General features: G+C 46.0%; 1 protein-coding gene across 6 annotated transcripts in view; it reads left to right on the forward strand.

The window, feature by feature from the left end:
* Positions 1 to 22,525, forward strand: part of LPIN1 (lipin 1) — a 141,462-nt gene that overhangs the window by 35,852 nt on the left and 83,085 nt on the right. For 2 of the 6 annotated variants that reach the window (XM_030920696.1, XM_030920693.1), the window contains exon 3: positions 19,207 to 19,286. The exons of the other annotated variants lie outside the window; for them this stretch is intronic. In XM_030920696.1, the coding sequence (XP_030776556.1) occupies positions 19,278 to 19,286 (9 nt within the window). In that variant the 5' untranslated portion in view covers positions 19,207 to 19,277. The remainder of the gene's footprint in view (positions 1 to 19,206; positions 19,287 to 22,525) is intronic. 6 annotated transcript variants of the gene reach the window in all.

The raw sequence follows: 22,525 nt of genomic DNA on the forward strand, positions 1-22,525 counted from the left end.
AGTCTTTTCCTTCTGGAGTTCACCAAGCAGGGGAGGGGATAGCAGGATCATAATGGCAGTGCCATGTGACAGGTGCTATGACAGAGTTGCCTGTGGACTCGTGAGTGCAGAGAAGCCAGCAATTCATTCTCCGTTGACTGGAGGCATGTTTGAGGGAAAGTTTTTCTAGGAGGTCGAGCTCTTGGTTTGAAGAATCTAGCTGTGGAATACAGAAACCCAAAGAAATACACACTCACCAACCCCTCTGCCCCGGCTCCATCCCCAAACAAGAGTAAAGACAGCAAAAGGCCTGGAATGCTGGGACAATCTGTGACACCAGAAACAGCAACACCATTTACGTTGTGCCTCCCTCTTGGCTGATGTGTACTTTGATTGCGACATTTCTAATAAGAACAGCAATTCCCAGAATTCGAGCTTATCCTGGCCCACCTCCTGGAAACCGTATTTTGCTTATTGTTTTTATTTCTTGTCTTTAGGTTTGGGAAAAGACTGGACCTAAATTTTGGTTTTCTTGGAGGGAGCACGTTTTGTCGGGGGAGGAAGGGAAACTTTGTCTAGATTTAGATTTATTTTTGAAAAATGTGATCAAGGCGATTTATGTGACTGGTCCTATAGAATCAACTGGGAAATACTGGCTCACAAGGAAGGCCACAGTCTCCTGTTCCTATCCAGTTGATTGACGCGTCTTTGCACATTGCCCTGTGGATTCATGCCTGATAGAGGAGGGTCTGGCTGATTCTACAGAGCATCACATGCCAATGATCTCCTTTCTCATACTCTAGCATTTATGCATAATCTCATCATATTTTAATTTGTTCTACGTTCAGATACTGCCTTACTTGTAAAGACTTTTCTTGGTAGGGAGAGATATGGGGGGTGTTTTTCCTGGAGGTTATGTTTGCCTCTCTTTTTTACTGTTAGGAAAAATACTACTCCCTGCCCATCCCCCGCACCCTCCAAACAGACAATGTCCTTAAACTTTGACATTAGCCGATCACGTGGAAACCATCGCATTCTTTATTTTTAAGCCTATTACCTTGTTATCATTGGGATCTATTCCTTCTATTTGGATGACCATATTTTTCATACGGCTTTTAGAATTTTTTAAAAAATGTATTTAGCAAACCTTACATACCACAAATCAGGTGACAGGTTCTTTTCTTCTAAGAGCATCAGAAATATTAACTCATTTATTCCTCACAACGGCCTTCTAAGTTGGTCCCATTATGATTTCTGCTTGAGAGCTGACAAACTGAGCACAGAAAGGCTGAGTCGTTTGCTCAAGGTCACACAGCTAGAAAGTGGCAGGGTTAGAATTCAAACCCACAGAGGTTCAGAGACCTTGTTCTTAAGCACTATTCTACCTCTACAAGAAGTTGCTCTCTTTCAGTAGTTTCTAATTCTTTTCATTGCTTCCTTATTTTTAGTGCGTTTATCACACTCTCTAGTTTCCCCAGACTGTCAGCTCCCTGTGTAGGTAACCCTATTTTCCCAGGACCTCTCTCCAGGAGATCTCTCTCTTCCGCTTGCTCCTAAGTCCTCCCACAGAGCTGCGTCTTGGGAGGCCCTCACTGGAGCTACTGTTACCCAATCGCTGTTTTCTTCTTTCTTAGTTTACTCTTTTACAATAAGCAAAAGCTGGAGTACATTTCCAGGTAACCTCCCAGGAAAAGGGGGTCAGAATATATATATGTATGTGTTTGAGGTGGAGTCTTGCTTTGTTGCCCAGGCTGGAGTGTAGTGGAGCAATCTCAGCTCACTGCAAACTCCGCCCCTTGAGTTCAAGTGATTCACCTGCCTTAGCCTCCCGAGTAGGCTGGGATTACAGGCGCCCACCACCACGCCCAGCTAAATTTTTTGTATTTTTGGTAGAGATAAGGTATCACCATGTTGGGCAGGCTGGTCTCGAACTCCTGATCTCAAGTGATCCGCCTGCCTCTGCCTCCCAAAGTACTGGGATTACAGGTGTGTGGAGATATACTTTGAATCCTCGCATGTCTTAATCTCTAATTTGGCTTCACATTTGAGTTGGGTTGAATTTAGAATTTGAGGTTGATGTTCAGTTCTCACAGAATTTTGTACACATTGTTCCATTACCTTCTAGCAGCAAATGTTCCTGCTATGCCTGTCTGGCTTTCGTTTCTTTGTTAGGTGAGCTTTTATTTTACTTTTTCCTATTGGAAGCTTTTAGGATCTTCTGCTAACTCTTTGTGTCCTGAAACTTCGCACTGATGTACCTGGAGGTAGCCATTTTTCATTCATCTGCTCAGAACTTAGTCTCTTGGGGGACAATTCCCTTCTCCTCTAATAGATATCAGCTGATGAGATATTCCAAGAGATAAAAGGAAAGTGGAAAAACAAGAAGGGTGGTGGCTAAGGATGTAGGGAGTGGTTCTCTATCTCTTTTATCTTCTATTGCCCGACTTTTTTGGTCTGTGATTTGGCAGATTTTGTAAATTTCACTTTCTATTGTTTGTTATTATTTTCACAATCCAAATTGTTTACTTTTCAAACTTCTTTTTTTGTTCTCTAATTATTTCTTCTTTACAGCACTATTCTGTTTTTTGTTTTATGAATGAAATAGCATCTCATATCTGAGCTTCTGATCTGGGGCTGTTTTTTCCTAGTAATTTCTCTTCTGTTCCCTTCATTGTTTTTATTTTTTTCTGGAATTGTTTCCTCTGTTTGTTATTTTTCCTCTTTACATTGCAGGGTTTCCTCAGATGCCTGGCACTTTTTGGTTGTTTTTATTTAGCATGGACGGGATAAAAAAACTTGCCTGGAAGCTCCAACTGATAGAGTTCATTCTGGAATAAAAAATCCAGGAGTTGGCTGTTATCTGGGGCTCCTGAGGCCAGTGCCTGCTTGAGTTCTGTGGGCAGATGGGCCTCTCCCTCACTGCAGCCCCCTTTGCAGGAAGTCCAGGGTGTAGCTTGCTCTATGTTATTTTAGTCAGACTTTCCCTTTGCTTTCACCTTCCAAATTTGTTGAAGTATCTTCTCCATTGAAGATGCCCCTCCTGTTCTTTACATTGCTGTGAGTTTTAAATTCTGAAGTTTCCTTGAAATTTAATGAGCTAGGCCGGGCGCGATGGCTCACGCCTGTAATCCCAGAACTTTGGGAGGCCGAGGTGGGTGGATCACGAGTTCAGTAGATCGAGACCATCCTGGCTAACCCCAGGTGAAACCCCGTCTCTACTGAAAATAGAAAAAAATTAGCCGGGCGTGGTGGTGAACGCCTGTAGTCCCAGCTACTCTGGAGGCTGAGGCAGGAGAATGGTGTGAACCCGGAAGGCGGAGCTTGCAGAGAGCCGAGATCGCGCCACTGCACTCCAGCCTGGGTGACAGAGCGAGACTCCATCTCAAAAAAGAAAGAAAGAAAGAAAAGAAATTTAATGAGCTATCTGGAGTAAAGGGAAAATAAATGCATGTTTGTCTCTTGCTCCATCTGGCATCTGCCCTGGGGTGTTCTTCCTTGCCTAGCATTGTTAACAGAGCTCTTACACAGGTGCCCCTTAACAGTCACTGAGCTCTTATCTAGAAATGCACTGTGGTGGCCCTTATAGCCAATTGCTTCTTTTTTTTTCTTTTTCTTTTCTTTTTTTTTTTTTTTTTTTTTAAGCATGAATCATTGTGGCATGGATTAGCGACAGGCACTAGCACAATCAGATACAACAATAATGCATTTACTTGGAAGCTTATACAGAATGGCCATTTTTTGTTCAGTGAATTCTGAGTTGTGAATAGAAATGTTGTATTAATGACTTACTTTGGTGTATATTTCCAGTCCTCCCTTTTATCATTCCCTTCTCCCACCCCAGTGGGCAGCTTACTCTGACTTGCTTGTCCTCCTTTCTCTTGCTGGAGACATTATATATTTACTAGATCTTGCATTCCTAGACCACAGAAGCCTCTCTTAATTGTTTACCCCTACTGTGCCTTGCATCCTAAAATGGCCCACAATAGAGGCAATGATACCTTTAACACCAGTATATGCCTAGTTCATTTATTTTCATGATGATGAGTATATTTTAATTATAGTTTATTATTTTTATTATGATGAATATCTTTTTGCAACCAGACATGACCCATGATATGGTATTTAAGCATTCATTTAAAATTTTTTGTTGAGCACCTATTAAGGGCCAGGCACTGCACTAGATACTTAAGCAGAAAAGGTCTCTTCCCTCCTGTAGCATCTGTTTGCTGGGAGGTAATTCTACAATAGTTGTAAGCACAAATGGAATGCTTTAATATGTAACTATTTTGAATAAAAGATATGTGGAACAGCCAGGGTGTCTAACAGGGAGAACTGACATAGCCAGGGAGGCTGGTGATGCTTGAACTAAGATTGAAGAATGAGTGGCTATTGACCAGGTGAAGAAGGGGGAAGATTCGTGTTGGGGCTGAGCTTGCACAAAGCCCCTGTGGTAGAAGGGAACAGAGCAAGTGTGAAGAAATGGAAGCAATGTGGTGCAGCTTAAGCTTAGACCTGGGGAGAAATGGTGGAGCCAGGGCAGCGGTGGCTGCCGACATGTGGTCAGATGTTGGATCCTGGAGCTAGAGCAGTGCGGGTGTCTGGCAGAGTGATGTGTCTCGTTCTGAAGCTCTCTAGCTGATCCAGCTGTCTCCTGAGGATGCTGCAGCTGAGTTGAGCATGGACCAAGCAGATGTATGGTGTCAGGTTAGGCATATGAAGCAAGGTGTGAGAGAAGAGAATTCAGACTGAGTAATGCTAGGACAGGGCGAGTCCTTGTCTGCCCATGTCCTGCTCTCTAACTCCATCCATCTCTTCCATTTGAGATTCCAGAAACTCCCAACTGATTCCTTATCTAGACTGTGCTGAACTCTGCTCAGAACTTCCTCCAATTAGGTTAGCTGTGCCTGAATCTTTACTTACACGTCCCCAGGGAAGGGAGGGGAGAAAGTATTGGGTGGGATGTTACCTATTTTAAAATCAAGGTGAATTTGCATTAATTCCTTCTTCTGAAATGATATCAATATCGCTTGAGATGATCAGAGATGCCCTGGGGTATCTCAGACCTGAGATTGACAGTTACTGTACTGCGTGCGTGCGTGTGTGCGCATGTGTGCGTGCGTGCGTGTGTGTGTGTCAGGGGTGAGGATGCAAGATGATCTGTGCCTGTGAAGTCACCTCATAGAGATGTAAATTATAGGTCATGGCTAAAAGGTGTGCTGGTTGTCCTCTATTTCCCATTGTGTCACTTTCCAGTGTGAGGACTGAGGTCCCCAGGTGACTTGTGCAGGGTCTCATAGTAAGGGACAGAGAACTAGCCAGAACCCAGGTCCCCAGTTCCCCACACCCTATCCAGCACACCCCAGACTCCAGAAGGACCTGTGGGATTTTTTTTTTTAACCGGGCCTATATCCTCACTATTCTAGGAGGAAAAAGTGTAGCGTTTGGTTGAGGCCCAGGGCAAATTTAATGTGGAGATTGGGGACAGTCACTTTTCCTCTGGTGACTTGGGTCACCTCATGGACAGAGCCTGATGTCTGGCCCATGGGCAAATCTGAAACTCAGAACCTTCAGACAGAGTCCTCCTGTCCCTTCTCTTCTCATGGGAGAGAAGCACTGGTCACTTAGAAGTGTGACACAAACCTCCAAATGTGGAGAGTATCCTCTAAGCAGGGTGGGGAGGGGAGAGGAGAGGTGAGGAGCTAATGCCAGCTCAGCACAGAGAAGTTCAATGGCAGCTCTCAGAACCCAGACTTGCCCATCTCTGCAACAACCATCATTCATCTGTGGTTGCTTAGGGTGGGAGACGGGAAGCTTAATACAGAATTATCCAATTGGTTTTGCAAGAGCTATAGTAGTTCAGTTTGGAAGACAGAGAAAAAGAAGATTCATTGAGTTAGGACTGGATAGAGCATTGAAGGAATCTGGCTCCATTTGCTAAGTCATGTTCAAAACCCCTCCACAGCCCCTGTCCAATTGAGGGTGCAGCTGGGGGCTTCCAGATCACCTTTATGCAGGCCTGACTTACTCATAGGTCCTTTTCATGATGAACCCAAATCCACCCAGCTCCATCCTTCATAGCCTTTGAGATTACAGACAAATATCATCCTTCCCCTGAATGCCAGCCCTTCGACACTAGGCCTCCACATCTCCATCTTCCATTCCTCACACGGGGTTTTCTTTTGTAGATTAAGCAGCTTCAGATCTCATACTTAGACCATGGTTTGCCCACCCCTTTCGTCCTGCGTCATTCTCTTCCAAACAGGAGAGCCATCATCCTCACGGCTCTGCGGTGTAAGGGCCAGTAGGGACAGTAGGGACTGCAGTTTGTTAAGGTTGGCGTTGGCATGACCTGCAGAGAAGCCTAGGAGAAATGAATTCCTTTGTTTCAGGCTAATAGATGTGCAGCCCAAGATTACAGGGTTGGGAAAATGCAAAGCTACGTGATCTTGCTCTAAGGCTGGCGGAAGTGTTACCTAAGCCGGAATCTTGTAGCCTACTGAACATGCAGGCTTCAGTAACACCCCTTCCAGTCTCAGTAGAATACTGTACACTTTTGAGAATGAGAATCATGATTTCAGAAGCAAGTGATTGTTTTTTAGTTCCCAAATTGTAATAAGGAAGGGTTGACATGATCTTGAAATATTACAGAAGAGCCTAGCACTTAGAACAAATGATTGGTAAATATTTTAGGAATAACCACACTCTCTTATATAGAACAACTGAATGTGCTAGATTAGCATATGATTTAAAAGGTGCTGGTGCATAATAAAAAGTCAATAAGGTGGCCGGGCACGGTGGCTCAAGCCTGTAATCCCAGCACTTTGGGAGGCCGAGACGGGCGAATCACCAGGTCAGGAGATCGAGACCATCCTGGCTAACACGGTGAAACCCCGTCTCTACTAAAAAATACAAAAAACTAGCCGGGTGAGGTGGCGGGCGCCTGTAGTCCCAGATACTCAGGAGGCTGAGGCAGGAGAATGGCGGGAACCCGGGAGGCGGAGCTTGCAGTGAGCTGAGATCCGGCCACTGCACTCCAGCCTGGGCGACAGAGCGAGACTCCGTCTCAAAAAAAAAAAAAAAAAAAAGTCAATAAGGTAAATCCCACGCTGTTACTAGAAACTACTGCCCTGCCTTTGAACATGAGAGCGTGCTTTGTAGGACTCTGCAGTGAACACGCATCTATCCAAGGTACCATGAACTAGAGACAAAATAAAAAAAAAAATCTCTTCCCTGTAATAACTTGCCTTCCAAATGTGGCTTTTCCATCAAAGTTCAAAAGCCCTGTTCAAAGTGGGGAGGGGCAAGCAGGTTTTGTATGCCTGGAAGATCAAGAGAGTTGGCTTGACTCTGCATTTTCCCAAAGGGATGACCCATGGTTCATGAACTGATATTTCTAAGTTGCACCTTCTATCCTGAATGTAGAGATTTGGTACTAGACATAGTGATGGTGCCAGAGTCTTGCTAATGAGAAGAAAACCCCCTCGAATCCTAAGCATCTATGTAAAAACTGGGAAGGAGGGCCGGACGCGGTGGCTTATGCCTGTAATCCCAGCACTTTGGGATGCCGATGCGGGTGGATCACGAGGTCAGGAGATCGAGACGATACTGGCTAACACGTTGAAATCCCGTCTGTACTAAAAATACAAAAAATTAGCTGGGTGTGGTGGCAGGTGCCTGTAGTTCCAGCTACTTGGGAGGTTGAGGCAGGAGAATGGCATGAACCCGGGAGACGGAGCTTGCAGTGAGCCGAGATGGCACCACTGCACTCCAGCCTGGGCGACAGAGCGAGACTCCATCTCAAAAAAAACAAAACAAAACAAAAAAACTGGGATTGAGGAGCACAGGGAGGTTCCTTGCTGTTCTGTGAAAAGTTTGGGCTCCCAGAGTCATGCCTGAGCAGACTTCTGATGCTTAAGTGGCAGTTCTGTCATATTTTATTTTATTTTATTTTTATTTTTTTATTTTTTTATTATTTTTTTTGAGACGGAGTCTCGCTCTGCCGCCCAGGCTGGAGTGCAGTGGCCAGATCTCAGCTCACTGCAAGCTCCGCCTCCTGGGTTTATGCCATTCTCCTGCCTCAGCCTCCCAAGTATCTGGGACTACAGGCGCCCGCCACCTCGCCCGGCTAGTTTTTTGTATTTTTTTTTTTTTAGTAGAGACGGGGTTTCACCGTGTAGGCCAGGATGGTCTCGATCTCCTGACCTCGTGATCCGCCCGTCTCGGCCTCCCAAAGTGCTGGGATTACAGGCTTGAGCCACCGCGCCCGGCCGTTCTGTCATATTTTAAAGGATTCCATTCTGTTGAAGAACTTTCCATTTTAGCATGTTAAAAACTTCTAATTTTCGTTGATTTGACAATAATTCAAAAATTGTATACTGTAATTATTCATCCTTTTATCCCTCTGATTTAGGCATTTCAAAGAGCTCATATATAGGGACTTGATGCCTTTTCTATTCAACAACATTTATTACAAAACTCTCAAAATCAAACTTAGTAGATACCATCAAATTTCCGTAATTCCCTCCCTCAATGTTTTTCTCAGTTCGTTGGAGTGCAACATTCTGAATTAAAAATCTCTTCTAGTTAGCTTGCTGTGAATTCAGAAATCAGTGAAGAGAAATTTGATTTTGTGAAAGAACCTGCCCCTGCTGTAATCCAAGCCTTCTATTGGCCTCTGGTGTGGATGAGGCTCAAGTCTGAATCCAGGGCTGGTCTCCTGCATGCTTCCTCCTGAAGCCTTGCTCACTCTTCATCTCTTTCTCTCCTCCTCTGAGCACCACCAAATGCTGATGTCATAGTGCCCGTGGGGAGCATCAGAATCCTGCCGCCCAACAATGGCCTTTCCTGGGAGAGCCTGTGTGCAGGGCACGCATGAGAGCAAGCTGGAGAGGGAGAGAGGATGGGAGGGGAAGAGGCGGCCTGAGGGAAGGAACAGGAGGGAAGAGAGAATGAAGGGCAAGACCAGGGCCAGCCATGCCTGTGCTAACAGCAGCCACCCAGCGGTGGCCCAGCCTGCTGAGAACTAGAAAATCAGAAGAAAAAGGAGAATCCACCAGGAGACCCAGGTTCCCATGAGCAGGGGCCTTTATCTGAAGTTAATGGAAGCTGAGCCGGGTCCTGACAATGTACCTTCTGATGAGGAGATGAGACTTTCCTCTGAAAGCTAAGGTAAAGGGCAGGCAGGGAGGGTGGGGAATCACGATGCTTCTGGAGCTTCCCGGTGACGCAGGTCAACATGTCCCCCATCGGGCTTCCCAGGCACTGGCTTGCTGAAGGGGGCAGTGACTGGAATTTGGGGAGGCTGGAGCCGTGCAACAAGACTGGGAGTTTTGATTCTGTTCTCCATTTGCTGGTCCGCTTTGGGCTTTTAGACAGGTCTCGCCAGCTTTTCCGTGTAACTGGATGCTTTCTCAAGGAATTCTTGTAAGAATCATAAACTATGGTCCATATTTATAAAATTCTAATGTAGACAATAATTTTTTTCCAGTATTTTATTAACATGGGGAATGCGAAGGAATTGCCATTAGATGCATGGATGCCATTAGATGCAGCCTGTGATGTTAAGAGTATTTTCAGGGACAGGGAACTCTCCAAGTTTCATCCTGACAGGAATCCTCAGAGCCTAATTCCTCTCAGAGGGATGAGAACAGTAGGGACAGGAACTTCAATTCCCAAACCAGGACCCAGAGAGAGCCCACAGCACCATTGGAAGTAGGTGATGTCTGTCTCTGGGTCCCCTCACCCGTTCCTGACTTGATCCTCTTTCTCTTTCCATGGGAAAGAGGGGTCCCTAGAATTTTATGTAACCCTGGGAACCATTCATCACGCAAAAACAATCAGCAAAAACACATTTATAGGAAGCGCAATTCCACTGGGATTTTAAAGTAGTAGATTTTTTTGTTTGTTCTGTTTTGTTTCTGAGTTGGGAAAAGGTGGCTGTCACAGACTTTTTGAAACAGCCAGCCAGTGTGGTCTGACACTCCAGGGCTCCTGACAGGGAAACATGTGGGCACAATCCTGGAATCACTTTTTTCTCCCTGGATTTCTTGCCCTTCTTTTATGGATGAATGTGGAAACAAATGAAGATTCAGCTTTCCTAAATCCAAGAAGGACATTTAAGAGATAAAGCTACAAGGACTCTCATCTCACAGGGTGGGATCAGGACTTAACGCACTGCAGAGAGGCTGCCGTGGCCCCACCTTGAGCCTGAGTGGTGACTGGCGGCCTTATTGCTGGAGTGATCCATTCTCATAAACTCAAAATGATGGAAATGCACTGTTCCTTCCTCAGTTTCCATGGCAATCAATCAATGGTCATAGCTTGACCTGATCACCAACCATCTGGACCATCATAGAAGCCCTTTCTACCTCAGCTGCTGCCTGGCATATGAAATGCCCACCATAGCCAGATTCATTTAATAAAACAGAGGTTTCATAATGTTTTACTTCCTGCTTAGAAGCTTTTAATGGCTCTCCAGGACCTTCAGGACAAAACGCTAACTCCTTAGGCTGCCATCTGAGGCCATGACAAATCGGTCTCAGCCTGTCTTCCCATATTAACGGCTCAACAAACCCATAGGGCTGTTTGATAACCTGCAAGTGAATCCTAAACACGTTTTGAACTTTCCCATTGCCTAAGGTTTGCTAAACGTGTGGCTCCACTATTACTCCCAGCCACGCTCTCCCCTGTCCCCTGTCTCTTCTCTGCTCATCTCTCCTGGTTGTCGTCCAAAGCTCCTCCAGGTCTGGATCAGATCTCGTCTGTTTAAGAGCAGCCTCAGCCTCTCTTCCCACCCCAGCACCCCCTCAACCCTCCCCCTCCCAAGCTCCTCGAGCCTCTGGGACTTTGGCAACCATGTGATAGTAGGCATATGTGGCAACGTTGAGCCAGTTATTATTATTTTTTAAATAAGCCACAGAATTGATTCAAATGTTGCCAGTTTTTCTACTAGTGTAGGTTTTCTGGTCCATTGTATGAAAAGCAACAATGAAAGGAATCCAAGAGATCTCCTTGACACAATCAAACTGAAATTCAGTGCGATTAAATGTCTTGACAAAGTCACACAGCTAGCAAGGGGCAGGGCTGAGACACAAAGCCAACCTTTCTGATGTCAAATCCTGTGTTCTTTCTCCTGTACCACACTTGATGATTCTACACAGGAAAGAGTATTGTGCATTTGGTCATGAATCAAAAGAGACCAGTTTGTATTAAATTAGAGACCTTCATTCACATTGCAATGTGACATTTCAAAGCTACTGTTAGAGCATAAGGGACTCTAACCAATGACCACCTTTTCTTCTCCTGTCCTCTAACCAATGACCACCTTTTCTTCTCGTGTCCTCACTCACACGCTTTGAGAACACATAGGATGAGGGATGGATGACAGTAATAATAACGTGACAGAGAGAAACTCACCCTTTTTTATAGCCAAGCAAATACAACCCATTGCATACATGTTCTGAAGATAAACCATAACTAGTCCTCAAGTAAGCACTTGACAGCACCCTTTATCCTTCTTAGTTCATCTTGAAATCACGTGGTAATCTGCATTAGCTAATTGCTTTTACCCAAGACCCAAGGGGGAAAAAAAGCCATCTAGACAGGAGATAGTTTTGCATCTTGGAGCAAGTCCCCTGCCAAATAGGCTCTCTCTTACCTTCTCACGGAAATTAGGAGATGGGGTGCTGTCTTCCCTCATATTTACATTTCAAGGAGGTGGCCTCCAGGTCTCTTAGGAAACACTCCTGAGTTTTACAGGTAGCCACAGGCTTATTTAGCTTTTCAAAAGATTTACAACATCTCAAAGGGACAGAGAAAGAATTTACAATGACACGTGTCCTACAGTAAATGCTCTCAGAGAAGGAGGAGGAAGGCAGTCTCTTCCCCTTATTGCATGAGAGATAATTCAAAAAATATCTTTGGGGCCGGGCGCGGTGGCTCAAGCCTGTAATCCCAGCACTTTGGGAGGCCGAGACGGGAGGATCACGAGGTCAGGAGATCGAGACCATCCTGGCTAACACGGTGAAACCCCGTCTCTACTAAAAAATACAAAAAACTAGCCGGCTGAGGTGGCGGGCGACTGTAGTCCCAGATACTCGGGAGGCTGAGGCAGGAGAATGGCGTGAACCCGGGAGGCGGAGCTTGTAGTGAGCTGAGATCCGGCCACTGCATTCCAGCCTGGGCGGCAGAGCGAGACTCCGTCTCAAAAAAAAAAAAAAAAAAAAAAAAAAAAAAAAAAATATATATATATATATATATATATATATATATATATATATATCTTTGGTTAGTATTTACCCTTGCATTAGAAAGGAACAGTTGAGCTACAGCTGCACAGCTCCTTTGATGAGACAGAAGGAACAAGGGATGCAGAGACCAGAAGGTTATTCAGAAAGTGTTCCTGGCTGGGCGCGATGGCTCAGGCCTGTAATCCCAGCACTTTGCGAGGCTGAGGTGGGCAGATTACCTGAGGTCAGGAGTTTGAGACCAGCCTGGCCAACATGGTGAAACCCCGTCTCTACTAAAAATACAAAAATTAGCCGGGCGTGGTAGCACACGCCCGTAATCCCAGCTACTCAGGAGGCTGAGACAGGAGAATTGCTTGAGCCCAGGAGACGGAGGTTGCAGTGATCCGAGATTGTGGCCACTGCACTCCAGCCTAGGTGACAGAGCAAGACTCTGTCTCGAAAAAAAAAAAAAGAAAAGAAAAGAAAAAAAGAAAGTGTTCCCATGGCACCCTTGGAGGGGGATAATATTCCTCTTACATCTTTGATGCTCCTTTTAGATGTATGTGGTTTTATTATATATTATATTAATGTTAGGCTTTAGGTTAAAGGAAAATTCAATTTCGCTTTCCTAAGTACACAGGAACACGTATTTGACTCTAGGAGATTGACAATAGCTCTCCTAAGGGTCTGTCCCTTTCCTGTGCTAGCTTAGCTTAGCCAATCAACCCATTAGTCCTTCAACAAGTCTTCTGAGACCTTTCTATGGGTCTGGCGTACACTGGACACTGTGGAATAGGGGAAATGTGAGACGAATGAAGTCCTCAGAGTGTAGTTATTCTCCTCACCAACCCCAGGTTCTAGGTCAATGATGAAATGGGTGCGTGCCAAAGTGAATGGCAATAGGCAAACAGCATTTACATTCTTCCCATGAAATGATATGATTTGTTAGCATATTCAGTCTCTTTCTGCTTTCCTAATTCATTCTTTTGAGCTGATAAATGGTTATATCACTTAATGCTGTAGATTTTATCTTCAAAGGTCTATCTGCTAAGGCATTTAGTGGCTGAGCTATGACTCCAGGGGGCTGGCTTGGGTGTCCTAGTACTGTCACAGGTTGCACGGTGTCTTTGCAGAAGGCTGATTTTATTTGGATGTCAGCTTCCCTCACTGAGGCCAGATGCTGGGTCACTCAACTGACTGACACCTTAGTTTTGGGGTTCCAGTTTCTACAGCTGGTTGATAAGCTCTGTGTTGGGGCAGCCTGGGGAAGAACTGAGCATTGGGGTGCCTTCAGTCCAGGTTGATTTTGTGGATTTGAAATCACTTTGATGCCCTTTAGGATGCAAGCATCTTTTCAGGTCTTTTTAGAATGCTGTCTTAGGTCAGGCTGCTAGAACACCTATCATAGGCTGGGTGGCTTAAACCACAGAAATTTCTATCTCATGGTTCTGGAGACTGGACCTCTGCCACCGGGGTGCCAGCATGGTTGGGTTCTAGTGATGCCCACTTTCCTTGGCTTGCAGACAGCTGCCTTCTCCCACTGTCCTCACATGACACAGAGTGAGCTCTGGTTTCCTCCTCTTCTTATAAGGGCACAAATCCCATCATGGAGGTCTTGCCCTCAAGAGCGCATCTAAACCTAGTTACCTCCCAAAGGCTCCACCTCATCATACCATCACACTGGGGACTAGAGCTTCAACAGATGAATTTTAGGGGGCACAAAGATTCAGTCCATAGCAGATGCATTTCTCAGTTGAAGCTAAAAAGCAATTCCAAAAATGTTTTCTTCTTTGGTAGATTCATACGGTATACACTGCTATGACCTTGCCAATGATTAAAATATTAGAAATTTAGAAATACCCATTGTAGTCACTGTCCCCAGTCCCCTAAGTGGCCTCATTCCTGTCATCTCATCTCTTCTCTTAGATTTGCCACCTTCCCTTTGCAACCCTCTCCATAAGCCAGCAGGTCCCTCCTCTGCTGTGGCTGGTGTCTGCTCTGATTGGCTTATGCTCATGGCATGCCTAATAGTTTGAATATCATCCCTGGGACTGGCAAAGGAGGCACTGTGGACTACAAGGCTGGGGAAAGCTGGGAAGAAGGATGAAGCCTGGAGTGCTACACGCAGATGTGCTGATCTGAAGTGTATGCCAAAGGACATCACCTTTATAGGGAAGTGGACCAGGAGGAGGGAGCGAGATAATGTCACATTAGAAGTGAGGGTGTGACATCTACAGCCATCTGATCTTTGACGAACCTGACAAAAACAAGCAATGGGGAAAGGATTCCCTATTTAATAAATGGTGTAGGGAAAACTGGTTAGCCATATGCAGAAAACTGAAACTGGACCCCTTCCTTACACTTTATACAAAAATTAACTCAAGATGGATTAAAGACTTAAATGTAAGACCTAAAACCATAAAAACGCTAGAAGAAAACCTGAGCAATACCATTCAGGACATAGGCATGGGCAAGGACTTCATGACTAAAACACCAAAAGCAATGGCAACAAAAACCAACGTTGACAAATGGGATCTAATTAAACTAAAGAGCTTCTGCACAGCAAAATAAACTAGCATCAGAGTGAACAGGCAACTGATAGAATGGGAGAAAATTTTTGCAGTCTACCCATCTGACAAAGGGCTAATATCCAGAATCTAAAAGGAACTTAAACAAATTTACAAGAAAAATACCAAACAGCGCCATCAAAAAGTGAGCAAAGGATATGAACAGACACTTCTGAAAAGAAGACATTTATGTGGCCAACAAACGTATGAAAAAAAGGTCTTCATCACTAATCATTAGAGAAATGCAAATCAAAACCACAATGAGATACCATCTCACATCAGTTAGAATGGCAATCATTAAAAAGTCAGGAAACAACAGATGCTGGAGAGGATGTGGAGAAATAGGAATGCTTTTACACTGTTGGTGGGAGTGTAAATTAGTTCAAACATTGTGGAAGACAGTGTCGTGATCCCTAAGGGATTTAGAACCAGAAATACCATTTGACCCAGCAATCCCATTACTGGGTATATACCCAAAGATTATAAATCATTCTGCTATTAAGACATGGTTATTGCAGCACTTTTTACAATAGCAAAGACTTGGAACCAACCTAAATGCTCATCAATGATAGACTGGATAAAGAAAAAGTGGCACATATACTCCATGGAATACTATGCAGCCATAAAAAAAGATGAGTTCATGTCCTTTGCAGGGACATGGATGAAGCTGAAGCCATCATTCTCAGCAAATTAACACAGGAACAGAAAACCAGACACCGCAGGCTCTCACTCATAAGTGGGAGTTGAACAATGAGAACACATGGACACAGGGAGGGGAACATCACACACTGGGGCCCATCAGGGGATGAGGGGCTAGGGGACGGATAGCAGTAGGAGAAACACCTAATGCAGATGACGGGTTGATGGGTGCAGCAAATCACCATGGCATGTGTATACCTATGTAACAAACCTGCACGTTCTGCACATGTATCCCAGAACTTAAAGTATAATTAAAAAAAAAAAAAAAGAAGAGGGGAGGGTGTGAGTCTCCCCTCTGCTGCATGGTCGTTGACTCATTTTCGGGAGCCAGCACCGCTGCTGGGGAGTCCCACTTCTGGTCCTGATGGAATAACAGGGAGCAGGTTTACCCTGCTGTCTTAAAAACAGCCAGAAAGCTGGACAAGTATCTGAAATAACAGTGGACACTGGACAATAGGCAGAACAGGACAGGGATTCCTGGGAGAGGGGAAGCAATACGAGCAGCCTTGCAAGTGTCCAGCTCAGCAGTGCAGGAAGAGGGAGCCCAAACAGAGCCCGAGGGCCTACCCAGCTCAGGAGATGGAATGTGGGCTTCTGGGAGGCCAAGGGAGCTCGAATTTGCAGGGCAGAGATCTGCAGAAGAAGGAGCCACAGAGAATGGTTCAGAGATCTGCAAGGAGTGCCTTCGAGTCTTCAGCTGAGTACTGGTCTGCACATGAATGTGAGGAAACCACCAAGAAAGGAGCTTGCAGGCGGAACGATCTCCAGAAATCACTCAGACCTGGGGATACTTTGTGTCTGTGACAGCAGCTTAGAAATATATCCCTAAATTATCTGAGAGTCTTCCTTTCAAAAAGAGGCGCCTACTCCTACCTCCCTTGATTGTGGGGTGGGCTTACTAATATGCTTCTAAAGGACAGAATGTGTTGAAAGTGATGGCGATGGTTTGTGACTTTAGAGACTATGGTGTAGAAAGCCCTGTGGCTCCCGCTTGCCCTCTCTTGGGTCAGTCCCTCTGGGGAAGCCAGAAGCTGTATTGCTCAGTCAGCCTCCGGACAGGTCCATGAGGCAAGAAATGGAGCCTCTGGCTATAGCCATGTGAGTCACCGTCCTGGAGGCAGATCCTTTGGCCCCAGTCAGAGGGCTCCATTCTAGCCATCACTTTGACTGCGACCTCACGAGACAGCTTGAGTCGGAGCCACCAGCTGGGCTGCCCCTGGATTCCTGATACAAGAAACTGCAGGGACTAAATGCTTGTTGTTTCAAGCTGCTAAGTTTTGAGGTAAATTTTACGCAACAAAAACTACATTTCCACCAGCCAGACTGGGGAGACCCCCTAAAATTCAGGACATCGAGGAGAAAAGTAGAAGAGAATTGCCTCGCAGATGTGACAAATTAGTCCTAGAACAAAGGCTGTTCTGGATCTGCTGTAACAATATTGAACATCAAGCCTCAAAAAGATCAAACTAATCTTAAGTAACTTTACTGCATCTCAGAACAAAGCACAACGCTGTTTAAAGGAATATAACAAAACCTAGCCACCAACGGTACAAAATTGACAATGTCCCATGTCCAAACAAAAATAACGGACTTGCAAAGAAGCAGGATAATATGACCTAGGATCTGGAGAAAAATCAATCAACAGAAACAGATCCCGAAATGATACTCATGATAGAATTAGATTAAGGTGTTAAAACAGCTACTATCTATATAACCATATGCGAATGACATTCAATATAAACCCTTTGTATCAGGGTTCTCCAGAGAAGCAGAACCAAATAGGATAGATACAGATAAATGAGAGGGTATTTAGTTTGGAAATTGGCTAACATGATTATGGAGGCTGAGAAGTCCTGTGATTTGCTGTCTGCAAGCTAGAGAACCAGGGAAGCTGGTGACATAGCAAAGGCCTGAGAACCTGAGGGGCCACCAGTGCAGGTCCTGGAGTCCAATGGCTGGAGAGCCTGGAGTGCTGATGTCCAAGCGCAGGAGAAGAAGGCTGTTCCAGCTTCAGAAGAGGGAGTGAATTTGCCTTTCCTCGGCCTGTTTGTTCTGTCGAGGAATTCACCTGATTGGATGGAGCCCAGCCCACATGGGTGAGGATGAATCTTCCTTCCTCACTCAATTCACTGATCCAAATGCTGACCTCTACCAGAAACACACTCAAAGACATCCCCAGAGACAATGCTGTACCAGCTATCTGGGTATCCCTTAACCCAGTCAAGTTGACACCAAAAATTAACCATCACACCCTTCAATTATAACTTCAGGAATTGTCAGATTAGTTACAAAAAAATACCCAACTGTATGGGGTCATTAAGAAAGCCACTTTAAACATAAAGACAGGTCAAAGTAAACAGAACAGAAAGAGATACATATGTGATGCTAACACTAATCAACAGAAAGCTGGAGTGGCTATATTAGTATCAGAAAAAACTGATTTCAGAGCAAGCAATATTAGCAAGGATGAGAGTCATTTGTTCATCTTTGACAATCCTAGATGTGTGTAGCTAACAGAGCTGCAAAGTTCATGAAGGGGTGACTTGGGAAGGGAAAGACTTTCTGTACTAAGTACACTTCCCCCTAGATATACACTACCGCTGGGAATTGCCTTGTTTCATGCAGCCATAGAAAATTCTTGTGCTTGGCCAGATGCTGTGGCTCATGCTTATAATCCCAGCACTCTGGGGGGTCGAAGCGGGCAGATCACTTGAGCTCAGGAGTTCCAGACAAGCCTGGGCAACATGGCGAAACCCTGTCTCTATCAAAAAATTCAAAAATTAGCTGGGCGTGGTGGGACTTATCTGTAATCCCAGCTACTTGGGAGGCTGTGGTGGGAGGATCGCTTGAATCTGGTAGGTGGAGGTTGCAGTGAGCCAAGACTGCCCCACTGCACTGCAGCCTGGGTGACAGAGTGAGGGCCTATCTCAAGAAAAAGAAAGAAAGAAAGAGAGAGAGAGAGAGAGAGAGAGAGAGAGAGAGAGAGAGAGAGAGAGAGAGAGAGAGGGAGGGAGGGAGGGAGGGAGGGAGGGAGGGAGGGAGGGAGGGAGGGAGGGAAGGGAAGGGAAGGGAAGGGAAGGGAGGAAGGAAAGAAGGAAGGGAACGAGAAAGAAAGAGAGAGAAAGATCTACTTATCAAAAGATCTACTTATCAATTGATACGGGGTTCAATTGGGGGATAAAAAATTTGAAACCATCTTCCCAGAGATGACAATAAACAGAAATAAAGAAGTGAAAACCCAGAAGATCTGTGGTTGCTAATCAGAGGAATCGGGTCTGAACAAAGAACCACTTAGCCGTATCTACCAAGCAGTGTCCAACAGGTTGCTTAGCAGAGGCAGAACGTCATGACTTTTCTCAAGCACTTCTCATAAGTTTCTTCCCAGAGCAATCAGAGATGCTGTATCCAGTTTGCTTATTCACAGTTTGGGCACAAAAGAGATCTTCCTCAAGCCAAGGAGGAGACAGGCTTGACAAGGAGCAGGATGGCCTTCACAGCAGCGCAAATGGGAGCTCCTGTGAAATTCTCCTGGAAGACAGAGCTAAGAGATGTCAGCCCTGAGGCTTAGCATCCCCACAGAGGAACTGACCAGGAGCCCAGGAGTCCTGCCCCAGCTGTGTCCCTAAGTTGCTGGGTTAACCTCTGTAGAACGTGAGGATGGCCTGGTCATTTTCATTCTCAAGAGACATTGGGGAGAAAAAGAACATTTTGTGAATGATGTTGTGTGTCCACAGGTAACTCTGAAGCGTGAGCTGCCAGAATTCAAGGCCACCTGCTTAATAGAAGACAACTAGAAACCTCATCCATGAGCATAGTAAGCACTGCTGTTCAGTAGTTCTATTATCTGCTAAGGTGTTATGACCATTAGATAAATAATATTGTTTGGCAACTGCAAGGAAAAGAACTGTGTAAATTGGTTCCAAACATTGCCACTCGAGTGCAGGAGTTCGAGACCAGCCTGGGCAACATGGTAAAACCCTGTCTCTGTAAAAAAAAATACATATCGTGGCTAACACGGTAAAACCCCGTATCTACTAAAAATACAAAAAATTAGCTGGGCGTAGTGGCAGGTGCCTGTAGTCCCAGCTATTCGGGAGGCTGAGGCAGGAGAATGGCATGAACCTGGAATGGAAAGCTTGCAGTGAGCTGAGATCGTGCCACTGCACTCCAGCCTGGGTGACAGAGCGAGACTCTGTGTCAAAACAAACAAACAAACAAAAAACAAAAAAAAAAAATTAGCTGGGTGAGGATGTTACCCAGGCTGGTCTTGAACTCCTGAATTCCTGAGTTCATTCATCAGTGATAAGCCCCTGCAAACACTGAGTGGTAAGAGCTTGAACTGGTAAAGTGATTTGGTATTTTATTGGTTATCTGGATCCCAATATATCTCATTTAATTTCCCCCTAAAGCTGCTGAGATGGGGTTGGTTATCTCTTTTTAACAGCTGAGGACGCTGAGGTTCAGACAGCACTCAGCCACGTGGCTGAGCTGGACTTGAATTTGAGCCTGTTGGATTCTGAACCCTAGACTTCGTGCACCTGACCAGGTGGCCTATTATTAATGAGAAGATCTACAGTCATGTGCTGCATAACAATGCTCTGGTCAACTACAGACTGCGTATACGATGGTGCTCCCATAAGACTCTAATACTATATTTTTACTATACCTTTTCTATGTTTAGATAAGTTTAGACACATATACTGACCCATTGTTTGCCTCTCTGGGCCTCAGTTTTCCTATCTAGGGAAAGAGAGGCTCTTAAGGGTCTTCTACCTCTGAGCTCTCCTTAGCATACTGTCTGTGTAGCTGTTTTCTTAGCACTGGGGAATGTGGTACTTGAGATGTGCTGCTTAAGGCTGTGACAACCCCACACTTGTTTAGCAAGGTCGTGGCGACTCCGAGGACTGACTCACGGTGATATGCGGGGTCTTTTTCTTCCTCCTGGAATTAGAGCCCACTGTAACAGTCCGCACTTCCCAGCACAGCCGCCACTGTTTCTAAGCGATGGAGTTCTTTCCTCCCATCCCTGGTCATGTTGAGGTCTCTTTCCCTGCCCCATCCTCGCACCTTGGTCTCTTTCTTCTTTCCTGCCTCTCTGCTGTTCTCTGTTCTAGCCCCGCTCATTATGAATCGTTCCCAATCTGACCTGAGGAGAAAGGGTGTTCCATACCCACTCTTGCTTCATCCAGTGGAAGACAGGCATGGGGCTTGCTGCGAGCTCCCGAACTCCCCCGCTCACCAGCGGCCAGCCACGGGCCTTCTTTCAAGCACCTGTGCATGCCTGACCGCTGTGCGTGTGCTGCTGGCTGGCCCATGGTTCATTCTGCTCCTTGACACCTGGCCTAGATTTGCCTAGGTCGGTGCCTGCTCAGGCCACCAAGGTCAGGTGAATCCTCTTGCTTGGGGACAGGGCAGGTCAAATCCTGTATCAGTGCACAGCACTTCAGTTCACAGCGGCCAGGAGCACTGCGACAGTTTTTACACCATCACAACCCCAGACTGTGCACTTCCTGAGGACAGACACTATGTCTGGTCTGCTGCCCTTTGGAGCCCCCAGTGCTCGGCCTAGGGCCTTCAACATGCTCCTCTGTGGCCAGCTGTCAGCCTTTATCATCCTGCCACTTCCTATGCCTCGACTCTAATCTGCGAGCCCCACCCTAACTGTGGAGTAGGCCTCTGGACAGCCCGGTGACCATCAAAACCTTCTGTGCTTTGGTTCCAGATGTTCGCTCTCCCAGGATCACTGTCCTCTCCCTGCAAAACCCAGGGCCTTTTACACCTGTCGCTTCCCCATGAAACTGGCCCTGCTCAGCCAGCCACAGCACCCAGGGGCCCCATTCCACCTTGGGTGGATTCCCAGGCTGCTCTGTTCCCTGCTGCCAAAGTAATGAAGCGGCACCAGGTGGCCTCTGGTTCCCACCTGGTTCTTGAGAGAGTGCCCAGGACAAAGTCACCTCGTGAGGGGCCTCCAACCAAGGAGTGGCCTTAGACCCCAAGGAGATGCCCTCCCTTCCCCAGAGCCCCAGGCACTGGTACCAGGGATAAAAGGCTGTACCTCTGGGGGAAGAATTCATTGTCCTCTCTTTGGGATCTTTTCTGCCAGGGCAGTTACAGAGCTAACCATGCTCAGAGTCCTGGGGGATCAGCTGGTGTTTCTCCTTCCTACAGTAGCTCGCCGGACACCCGTGAACAGGGATGTTCACTCTTCCTGCCTACCTTGCCCCAGGTATTCTGGGCCTGTGCAGGTGGTTGATCTGGACAACTTCAGAGTTCTCGGGATACAACAGCTACTGTCACCAACTGGGCTCAGCAGTGAACAGATCCTTCTGGGAATGGCCACTCCTCAACTTACGGGGTTTTAGAATTGAAAAATCTTCCAACCCCGCAACTGTGACAGCAGCTTCTCATGATGCCTTTTTCATCCTCAAAGCAGATCTGTGTCATCTGCAGCCCATTTCCCGGATTGTGAAACTGAGCCTCTAGAATCAGGATGCTTGTGCTAGCTTTGCTGAGGCATTACTCAGCCCCTCCTTCCTCCTCCAGTCAGCTAAAGCAAGGTTACTCATCCCCTGAGTTCCCTCTCCTCTTCCGAGTGTGGCTAGGTCCTGGGATTGGCCAGGGGAATCGCCTCAGCTCTCCTGGCTGAGTCACTGCTCAGTCAGGCCTGGTTGCTGATAGCACAGCCAAGGGCCCTCCCAGGGGGACTCCAGCCAGTGCCAGATCAAAAGCACCAGGGCTTTGGAAAGTCCAGTTTCATTTATCGCCTGGGAGCGCACTGTGATCTAGTGAGTGTTTTCTTCCCATTGCTTGTTTGTACAAAGGCTCCCCGCAGACTTGGCCTTCCCCGAGTGGCAGGCTGGGCAGCAGCAGGACCTAATTTGCTCTGAATCTAGTCAGACCCTGCTCATCAGAACTGACTCTAGCCCTGCTGGGCCCCCAGGCTCATCATTTTCAGAATGAGGGCTTTGAGTTGAATTTTCCTGTATTTTCAGACCTCTTATCTCCACATTTGAATAATGGACTTATTTTACACACACAAAAAAATAAACTTAA

This window comes from Rhinopithecus roxellana, chromosome 17 (assembly GCF_007565055.1).
Source record: "Rhinopithecus roxellana isolate Shanxi Qingling chromosome 17, ASM756505v1, whole genome shotgun sequence".
Lineage (NCBI taxonomy): Eukaryota > Metazoa > Chordata > Mammalia > Primates > Cercopithecidae > Rhinopithecus > Rhinopithecus roxellana.